Consider the following 10,502-nt stretch of genomic DNA (forward strand, 5'->3'; position numbering starts at 1 on the left):
TTAATTGTTACAATTCAATTACTTGAATCATCATACTGGTGAAAATGAAATTTTCACGGAATTTTTCACGGTTCCTTTAAGAAGGGCAACTTTACCTTATAAAACCTCGACATTGAAACTATTACGGAAAATCATACATTTATAAGAAAATTAACAATGTCTTCCACATTCCACAGTGCTTATATTTGCTTACATTAAATGCGTTTAAAAATTGGAAAAATTAGAGTTCTAGTTTATTTTCTGCCGAGTGTGAATAGTTTAAAACTGGTTTGCAAAATTGATTTGCGTAACTCGGCGTCCAGACCTGAAAGAAAGAATAAAAGTCAAACGATAAATAATTTAAACTGTTTCTAATTCTGTATTTTCAATTATAAAACTTGCAGATTTAGATTGATTTTGATAAATCTATTAAAATTTTGAAATGGGAACATGACTGTTGGACTGAAGTTATAATTTAAAATAGTTTAACGTTAAGTAAGACTAGGTAGTGAGTGAAGTAAGACTAGGCAGTGAGTGAAGTAAGACTAGGCAGTGAGTAAAGTAAGACTAGTTAGTGAGTGAAGTAAGACTAGGTAGTAAGTGAATTAAGACTAGGTAGGGAGTGATGTAAGACTAGGTAGTGAGTGAAGTAAGACTAGGTGGTGAGTGAAGTAAGACTAGGCAGTGAGTGAAGTAAGACTAGGCAGTGAGTAAAGTAAGACTAGTTAGTGAGTGAAGTAAGACTAGGCAGTGAGTGAAGTAAGACTAGGTAGTGAGTGAAGTAAGACTAGGTAGTGAGTGAAGTAAGACTAGGCAGTGAGATTCATTGATAAATTCGATGATGGATTAACAAACCAGATGATTGATAACTTGATGATAAACTTGATGGCTGATAAACCAGTTAGTTGATTGATAAACCAGTTAATATATTGATTGATTGATAACCCGGATNTGAGTGAAGTAAGACTAGGTAGTGAGTGAAGTAAGACTAGGTAGGGTAAAGTAAGTACCTTGAGAAGCTGCTTGTAACAGGTGTCTTACTGTAGGATGAGTTGAACTTATCCTGCCTGGAGGGCGTATCCATGTTTTTAACTCCGCCCTGGTTGGATCTAGAACCTAGGGTTCTCTCTTGAACCTTTCTCTGACAGGATCCACAGATAAACTTCTCATTCTCCTTCTCCAACCCAACACATGTAGTGTGGTACTGACGAGTACACACCCAACAACTGAAAAAAATAGTTTTTTAAAAGGACAAAAATTATCAATTTTTCTTTAAGACAAAAGCTTGTTATTTGAAATGATTTGCTCTTTTTAAAAACATTTCCTGTTCCAATAATCATTGCAAAACATAAAAATAATTATATTAACTTTTTTTTTAAATCAAAACTTCTTGAAAAAGTTTCTACAAGATTTGTGTGTGAGTGAATAAGATTCAATGAAAATTAAATGATTACTCTAATAATGTTCTAACTGTCTAATCCTTATATTTTTGCTACCTAATGTCATAGACCTTTGTTATTTAATTCTATAAATTCTGCAAAATCAAGTAGCTTAAAATATAAAGGTTTTCACCAGCAGGCTGCAACGACATATGAATTAGAAAATTAGAGATTGAGGTGAATAATACTCAGTTCCTTTTGATTTGGAATATATTTTCTCTTAAAGGGAATTTAAGCGTAATTTCAAGTGATAGATAATTATGTTTATAATTTTGAAAACTTATTATTTTATGATTACTTTTGATTTTGGTCACGTGAAATGAGTATTTCGACAGCAGGAACACATTTAGGGAATTGTCTGAACTTCAAATCTAATCATATGTTTTTCTGCAGTAAACATTATAACAAATTAAACAATATATAAGGAATCATAAGGAAGTGAAATCTGCAAGAGACCCCATTGTGGGCCCCCCAGACCGCCCAGGCAGCAGGGTGCACTGCCCCGCCCCTGTTCTAACTGGACCTTTAAATCCCCATCATTTAGTCCAAAGCAAGAGAGATAAAGTTGATACATTCTAGTCAGTTGGCTAACCAATTAAACCATTGGTTGGTTGGTATCTGTCAACCCTTTAGGTGAAGTATAGAGGTTACCGTTATTTAATATGCTCTTGCCAAGACCATCCACTGATCTAGCATCAAACTAAGCTTGTCAGCTCGTTTCAGTAGCACTTCTTTAGAGGCAATAACAGATAAAAATATAATTAAAATTACTGCAGCTTACACTTTTAAACCTAGAAAAACTATAAAATCTTTTACATTATTGAACAGATAAAAGTTTCAAGGGTACCGTTGTGTGTCGGACAATGCCATCTTTACAAAGAGGGTCACTCGAAATTACGCTAACAGTCCCTTTAAGTTAAGAAGAACAGTTTCTAACCTTGATAGAGTTTTCTTACTCCGGTCAAACACACCATTACACTCAGGGCAGTACAGTCCTTTCTTCCAGGTCTAAACAATAACAATAACAATAACAATAACAATAAATCTGGAGAGATTAGACTTAAGCTTACGTCAGTTCCTCTCTGCATTATTATTTCCTTCCCATGTCTCATCATGAAAACATTTCCATTTTCCTTTTCAATTAAGATTTCTGCTGATCATATTTATTTTTGAATTCTAGTTTGGAAATAATTAACTTTCAGAAAAAGAAAAAAAGACTAATTGAAATCAAAATAAAAGTTTTTACCAAAACTTCAAAAAAAATATCCCAGATTTACCTTTCTAAACATGAAATTTCTTAATTCAGATTAAAAGCTCTGAAGAGATTTTAAAAAATTTACCCAGGCGATTTTTACCTTTCCATCCTCGAAGGGTGTAGTTGCTCCACATGAGATACAAGCTGTACAGTTGAAACAATGCCATCGCCCGCTAGGAACCTTGAACAATAANTAGCTAAAAATTATTAAAAATGATTTTTATGAAGAAAAAACACACACATGATTTCCGGTCTCCATAGTGAATCTTATGAAGAAAAATCGAAAGAGTTAAACCTGCTTTCGCTAAAGGAAAGAAGAGAACGTGCTGACATGATTCAACCATTCAAAATACTTCAAGGTTTCAGTGATGTAAATCCATCAACTTGGTTTAGCAGGGTCAACCACAGTCGAGTTACTAGAAATGCAACAGACCCTTTAAATCTTGAAATCCAGATCTCCAGAACTAATGTAAGAAGTAATTTCTACAGTGTTCGGGTAAACCAGAAAATGGAACTCGATTCCATCAGTCATCAACGAATCTTCTACAGTGAGTATCTTCAAAAGAAGATACGATGAATATAGAAAGAATCCATGACCTGCTGTGAGAGACATGCAAAACTAAGAAAAAAAATTAAACCAGAAAGAACAATCAGCAACTCTTAAGTCAACAAAATCATCCTCATAAAAACTCTATTTGAGTTCCTGAGGATTAATCAACAATAAACAATAATAAAATATTTTATCCCAAGATTATCAAAAAAACAACTTCTTGAAACACGATTAAATTTTAACCAAATTTCTTTTATTTTTCTTTTTTTCTCAGTTAGGTAAAGAAAAATATCAAATCAATATATATTTTTACAATACTAAATTAAACCAACAGCTTGGAAGTTTTAGATCGAAGTTTAAAGTTCTTAATGAACATTGTTTTTTATTCAGACTGGACCTTTCCTGGTGCTATAACATTTTTAAATCGGTCCCACTAAACGGCAAAATTTGAGCCATGTTGCAATATTAAAGCTTCTATTAGTTTAAAAAATTGCCAATCAATTAATAAATGCTGGTTTTAAATCCTAAATTAAACCATTGAAATGAGCCATGTTACCTCCTGCAGTCCTACACAGTAAATATGGTATCCACGGTCACACAGATCACAGAACAACATCTTGTCCTCGTCCGAGGGATCCTACAATATGCTCATGGTCATTGCTTTGATTATGGACGTGATCAAATCAAGTTTATGGCCATAGTGACGGTCATGGGACTGAGCAATCATCAATGATTATAGCCATGGTCAAGTCTCTTGTACTTGGCGTTATCATGGTCAATGGTCATGCCATGACTATTGAATATTGATTGTTATGCTTGTATTTTTTATGCTCTTTTATCATTTACAGAATCACATAAATTTTCAGTATAAAAGTTTAAGTAACAATCTTTTTATAGTTCTTAATGTAAAATGGAGTTAGGTTAACTTATTAAAGTTAAATATTTAATGCTTTGAACTTTTAGCATTTTCTAATTGTAATTAATTACCTTGCACTTGAGACACATCTTACAGTCTGTACACTCCCAGTTGTACCCTGTAACGTACTGCAGTAGATCTAGGTGTAGACCTGCACAGGTCGGATGGCAGGACTGCGCGCACTTTGTACAGTTCAACATCATCTCAGCTAAACCTAGCTTATTCTGCCCAACATTCCCCTAAATAATAATATTATTAAAGGGACTGTTTACTTTTTTTTTAGAAAATTATCTCTCTCTTTCAAACTTTTTATTGAAACAAAAACGGTAAAGAACTGAGAAAAATATGTAATAATGATAAAAATACACGAATATTCATTTATATAAATATATAAATATATATATAAAATGCTTCTTGCAGTTTACTCTCTAATTTAAGGTATGAAATTTAGACTAGTAAAAACTTAACAACACTGAGACATGGAATAGGATCTGACATGAAAAGAAAAAGACCTCTCTTTTAGAGTAAAGTAGAAAAAGACTTCTCGTCTAAGGTAAAATTCAACATCTCAGTTTTGAAAAATGTTTCTTTGATAAGAAAAGTTAGATTGGTTTAAGATAAAAAATCATCATTTAAATCATTATATTTTTTATTCGTGTATGACGAGAAAAATTAATTTTATACACTTTACAGGACGAAGTAAAAGTAACACTGAATTAAAATTGAAATATGCTTTCAAAACATTGCTTACAAAAGAAAAATACTTTTTAACGAAAACAAAAACGTTTACGGATCGGACATCCTATGAATTTTTAATACTCAGCCCATTGTTAGATGCGAAATTACGAAAAGTACGTAATAAGATATAAATTCAGATAGTCTCCCTGTATAAAGAGAAAACGTAAATAAAATTTCAGACCAAATAAGAAGTTAAACTCTAACCTGGCACATTTTACAGATTGCGTTTGGTCGAACCTCCTCCACCTGGTTTGGTTTGGTCTCCGGAGCCGGAACCTGAGCCTCTTCTTTCAGTTCCGGAGTCTCATTCTTGACAGAGTTCAGCTTCTTCCCGCTCCGGGTGGTTTTCTCAACCTCACTCTCACTGTCGGAGTCATCACTAGACCCGGAGCTAGAACTGTCACTGTCAGACTCTGACCCCTCGGAGCCAAGGTTCAGATCCTTCAGAGTTACTCCGGGTTTGGGTGGAGCTACCATCACGGTATTGAGAGGGAAGTACTTGAGCTCCTTGCTGGAGTAGGACTTGAAGGAGTCCACAAACTGTCCAGGGATCAGGCCAATCGGATAATTTCCTAGTTTAGGTCGGGCCAATACCTTCATCCGACCCTTACCTGTCCTTGGATAATGAACAGTAAAGGTTTGCATGTCAAAGTGTGAACTTCTATCCCTTTTACGCTCCAGGTTCAGCTGCTTGTTGTATTCAGCAGCAATTTTAGCAGCTTCCTCAACTTTAACATCACCTCCTCCGGAGCTGTAGTTACAGTTGCGTAAACTCCTCTCCTTTCTCTCATTCAGAACACCCATATAGTACTCGTACTTATCGTAGAAGTCCTGGCACATGATGTCTAACACTGCGCTGGACGGGATCGCTGTGAGCCCGAGATCGGCCTGCATCTCGTTGACGATCTTCATCTCCATGAGAAAATCCCTCTCTTCCATGTCGACCAGTCGCCTGGGACAGTCTGGGTACTTCCGCTTGAAGCTCTTGACCTGAAGGTACTCTGTCACCTGCTCTTGTAAGAAATAATGCTCAGAGTTGCGTCCCTCCAGTGGCCACTTGTACTCAAACAATGTGTCCGCGGTCACATGAGCCAAAGGGTTGTGAGATCCCTTCATTTCTTGTACTCCAACATCCCCCCAGCATTTACGCTTCTTCGACACAGAGGCAGACATGCTACCCATACTGGACTGGGAGTTTTCATCCATCATGAACTCCGCCGGAGTACAAGGTCCTCCAGCCGACCCATGGGTTCCATCCATAGCGTTGTCATCAAGATACTGAGCACGGAGTTCAGCCATCCTCTTGTCGTGCTCAATTATCCGCTGTTTTTCTTCCAGCTTCTGTTGTTTCTTCTCTTCTCTTTTCATTATCAAGTATTTCTCTCTTCTCTCTTTCTTCTCCTTGGCTATTTGCTTCTGCTCATGATATTTCCTCTTTCTCTCTTTATCCCTCTCCTCTAATTCTTTAGCGGTCAAAACCTTTCTCCCTTTTCCTTTCTTCTTGGGTTTCTTCTCAGTGTCACTTTCTTCGGTGCTTTCTTCCTTAATCTTTCTACTCTTCTTTGTTTTCGACTCCTCCTCCTCCTCCTCACTTGCAGCATCAATAAGTTTGTTTGGTTTTCTTCGTTTTCTTTTCAGCTCTGGGTCTGGTTCTCCTCGAGCTAGAGCTGCTTCTCTCTCCTTTTCTCTCTCTTGAATATCTGCTCGAGACGGCCGACCACGTTTCTTTACCGTAGAATCTAACTTGGTCGTGGCATTGACCGGGGTCCGTGCCGGTACAGCTTTTCTGGCCGGGGTTTTGGCGGGAGTTCGAACAGTTTTCTGGGGTGGTTCATCCTCTTCATCATCCTCATCTTCAGCCTCTTCATCATCATCATCACTTTCACTCTCCTCACTCTCAGCATCATCTTTCACCGATTCTTCTTTTGCGGCGGATGGTTCAACAGTGGGTTTTGTGTCTTCAGCTTGTTTAGCTGCTACTACCGCCTCAACTTCTACACAATAACAATTATATAAAAAAAACATTTTAAGAAAAAATATAACAGGAAATGGGGAGGGGGGTACCCACCCTGAGATGAGGATTTCTCTGCTCCAGACAGAGTGGAGAGCACTATAAGAGGTGCAGGTTCTGGTTTAGGTTCTGGTTTAGGTTCTGGTTTGGATTCAGATTCTTCAGGTTTGATCTCAGGTTTAACAGGTTCTTCAGTTTTTGAACTCTCAACAATATCCTAGGAAAGTGAAAAAATTTTATCTTTCGGCGATATTTTCTTTTTGTTCATTCCATTTAATTTGCTTAAATTCTCATAGCTGTATCCTTCCTTTACGGTCAGAATAGTTGGTTCACATGTTTTTGTTCATTTTCGTTTGTATTTTCTCTGCAGTTACTTATTATCAGAATAAAACACAATATTAACGATCTATCAAGTTTTCAAGAGTCTAATTGTGAATCGGCCGGTATACCCATAGAGAATAGAATATATATTAGAGGGGAATTTAGACCATCTCTCGGTATGAATTTTTTTAGCCTGAAAGGGAGTTCAAAGTGTACAAATCATGTAAATGTTCACAAATTATATGCAGTAGAGTACATTAATACAGTGTGTTCCCTAGACTATCCATTTCACTTTCGAATTTTTTAAAGCTGATACATAAACTTTATAAAATGAATTAGGTGAATAAAAAACATCATTTGATTTATAGTTATAACGGAAAATCATCGTTAGTAAAGTGAAAGGCATAGAGTCTATGTGAAATGATCATTGGTCAATTACTCAATTATGAAACCAGTCTATTTGGAATAACGAGCATACGGGGATAAATGTAAAGAGAAAGACTAAATTAATTCTGTACTGTCAGTTGTCTCTAAAATTTCCTCCAAACTCTACAGTTACACAGTGTCTGCAGTGGTATTTTTCATAAATGGTCCTTCACATTTTAGGGAGCACCAGACCAGAATCTTGTAAATTAAATAGTCGTTGATCTTTATGGGTACACAAAGTATAACAGTTTGTTTAACTGTGTTTAGACTCAAGCTAAAAGTTTAACTAACCCATCAAATATGAAACATATTTAAATTTCGACCTTCTCTTCCAGAGTTTTATAACTGTATAACAGAGGGTCCAACTGTATAAAATGAATTTAAAATTTTAAGTTTATGAACATCCTCAATTTTGGTGTAATTTTTTTCCATATTTTGATATCTTGAATATTTCTAAAATATTGGGTATCATTATAGGAATATGTTTTTAATGAAAAATAAATTTAGATTGATTTTTATCCACGTGTGCATGACAGGCTATCAGAGAATTGATTTACAGAAAATCAAATAATTTTCAAGAAAACTTTTCTGTAAGATGATGTTGCAGGGCCCAAAAGGTTATATAGCACAAATATGTGAAGTATACCTGCAGTATGGAAACAGTACAACAAAAAGACCGTTTTACACTTTTTTCTAGTAAATTCCCCTCTAATATATATTCTATTCTCTTATGGTATACCCTTGGTAAGAAGAGGGTCACTTAGTATACGACGACAGTGCCATAACACTTTTCCAATTTAATTTTATAGTTATTACACTAACTTAACCTAACTAACCTTCTCCTCCTTCTCCTTCAAAGAATGGCCATCAGCATCGGCGGCCGGGGCGACCGCCGAATCCACCTCAGTATCGGCCATATTTTCTGGAAAAAGTCTGTGAAATGAGATAAATACAAAACACTAAGACAGGGTTACCAAACAACGATGAGACAAGAAAGACGATGTAAAACTCAGATATTATGACGATCCCAAGGTTAAATTAAGATTTCTGCCATAAATATTCTAATATTTAATTATTTGGCGGAACAAAGATTTCAAGTTTGCAGGGAATCGTGAATATTAGGAAACAAACAGAATACGTTCCGCACAGTCATCTCTAACGTCTCGGCCTTTGAGGGTAACCCTACATAAAAATATTTAACACGAGTTGAGCTTGATAACAAAGGTGACAGGAAGAAAGAAGAATGCAGAGAACATATTCACACGTAGCCAGGATTCCAGACCCGGGGGTTCATTTTTTATCCTTGTCAGGCTCATAGAAGCATTCTATATACCTCTTCCCTAAACAGAACATAAAATTTAATTATACTAAATTCCTTAACAGATTTTAAAATTATTGTAAATTAAAAATATTTACCCCCCACACCCCACACCAAAATTCAGTGAAATTAGAATTAGGTAATTCAAAAATATATTTTTTCATTTTGGTCAGTGTTACAAGTTGAGATAATTTTTCAACAATCCATCAAACTAGAGAGAGAAAATAAATAAATAAACTTAAACTGAAGTAACCCTAGATTTCACAATGCACAACTGGAGCCTTTGGCCATCCCTACAACTTATGATTTGATTTGATTTGAACGGTACTCTTAAAAGCTTTGTAAGAACAAGAATGACTGAGATATCCATGTTTGTCTCTTTAGAAACTGTCATTTCCATTTTGATGTTCATATAAAAATGACTTGTTGATATATGCTGTAGAAACAATGAAAGAAAAGGCAGAAATAAGCAGAAATATTGAAAAGGTGAGGTTTTAAAGGTACTGTTACGAATCGGGCATGGCCCTTTTTAAATGAAGGGTCACTTAAAATTATGTATTCAGTCCCTTTAAGATTACCTAGATCTCGTTTGTGCATCTCTGTGGCGACCTCTTTGGCCTCTGACTCTGTTCTGAAGTACACCATGGCCTGACCAGAAGGTCGTCCTCGTCTAAATATGAGAAATTAACATTTTGTGCAATTTCTCAAAATCTCGCAAAATACAGTGAGAACTAGAAATTTCTGGAACAGGACGACGACAAGCGATGAACTTGAGATGCAGCATTTGTGCAGTGTAAACAAACCCATTTTACTGAGCTACAACTAAAACTATTTGCTTTCTAACAACATCAAATACCTTTTAAAAGGGATGTTAAGGTAAAATGAAAGGAAGGAGAAATTATAGAAGTTGATCGCGACAAATAATATTTCTATCTAATGTCTCTGTCTCGAGAAATTAATATTAAACTGTGTCCGAGTTATATGACAACTGGGACGAATACATAATTTAAGGGGAGGGGGGAAGGGGCTAACAATCCCCCTCCCGCACTGTAAAATACTATGGTTACTAACCTGTCATCTGGAATTACTACATCAAGTGCTTCTGCTACTTCGGAAACCCAGTCTTTGATTTCTCGCTCAGTTGTACTAAACATATGTATAATGTATATTCAGTTGTACTAAACATATGTATAATGTATATTCAGTTGTACTAAACATATGTATAATGTATATTTAGTTGTACTAAACATATGTATAATGTATATTCAGTTGTACTAAACATATGTATAATGTATATTCAGTTGCACTAAACATATGTTACATAATGTATATTCAGTTGTACTAAGCATATATATTAATGTATATTCAGTTGTAGTAAACATATGTATAATGTAAATTCTGTTGTACTAAACATATGTATAATGTATATTCAGTTGTACTAAACATATTTATAATGTATATTCAGTTGTACTAAACATAAGTATAATGTATATTCAGTTGTACTAAACATATGTATAATGTATATTCAGTTGTACTAAACATATGTATA

At 35.3% G+C, this 10,502-nt stretch overlaps 3 protein-coding genes across 4 annotated transcripts in view; all 3 read right to left on the minus strand.

The window, feature by feature from the left end:
- Nucleotides 1-168: 168 nt before the first annotated feature.
- On the minus strand, nt 169-2,506 carry LOC111698686 (uncharacterized). The gene is made up of 4 exons (XM_023469086.1): nt 2,489-2,506; nt 2,356-2,426; nt 990-1,205; nt 169-304 (listed from the first exon to the last, which is right to left on the minus strand). The coding sequence occupies exons 1-4, from the start codon at nt 2,504-2,506 to the stop codon at nt 259-261; spliced, it is 351 nt and encodes a 116-aa protein (XP_023324854.1). The 3' UTR covers nt 169-258.
- Nucleotides 2,507-2,725: 219 nt separating this feature from the next.
- LOC111698691 (PHD finger protein 10-like) overlaps nt 2,726-10,502 on the minus strand; it is a 14,266-nt gene continuing 6,489 nt past the window's right edge. The window contains exons 1-7 of one of the 2 annotated variants that reach the window (XM_023469098.1): nt 8,822-8,913; nt 8,472-8,594; nt 6,946-7,105; nt 5,082-6,871; nt 4,211-4,378; nt 3,780-3,860; nt 2,726-2,854 (exon numbers count right to left, since the gene is read on the minus strand). In XM_023469098.1, coding sequence (XP_023324866.1) covers nt 2,726-2,854; nt 3,780-3,860; nt 4,211-4,378; nt 5,082-6,871; nt 6,946-7,105; nt 8,472-8,552 — 2,409 coding nt within the window. In that variant the 5' untranslated portion in view covers nt 8,553-8,594; nt 8,822-8,913. Of the gene's footprint in view, nt 2,855-3,779; nt 3,861-4,210; nt 4,379-5,081; nt 6,872-6,945; nt 7,106-8,471; nt 8,595-8,821; nt 8,914-10,502 lie in introns of those variants that run through there. The other variant, XM_023469097.1, reaches the window with a different exon arrangement.
- Nucleotides 8,554-10,502, minus strand: part of LOC111698693 (heterogeneous nuclear ribonucleoprotein H) — a gene marked incomplete at its 5' end in the record, with an annotated part of 4,400 nt that continues 2,451 nt past the window's right edge. The window contains 3 exon segments of the mRNA XM_023469100.1: nt 8,554-8,975; nt 9,532-9,623; nt 10,025-10,099. Of these exon segments, the coding sequence (XP_023324868.1) occupies nt 8,926-8,975; nt 9,532-9,623; nt 10,025-10,099 (217 nt within the window). The 3' untranslated portion in view covers nt 8,554-8,925.

The sequence above is a fragment of the Eurytemora carolleeae genome, unplaced genomic scaffold, assembly GCF_000591075.1.
Source record: "Eurytemora carolleeae unplaced genomic scaffold, Eaff_2.0 scaffold258, whole genome shotgun sequence".
NCBI classification, from domain to species: Eukaryota; Metazoa; Arthropoda; class Copepoda; order Calanoida; family Temoridae; genus Eurytemora; species Eurytemora carolleeae.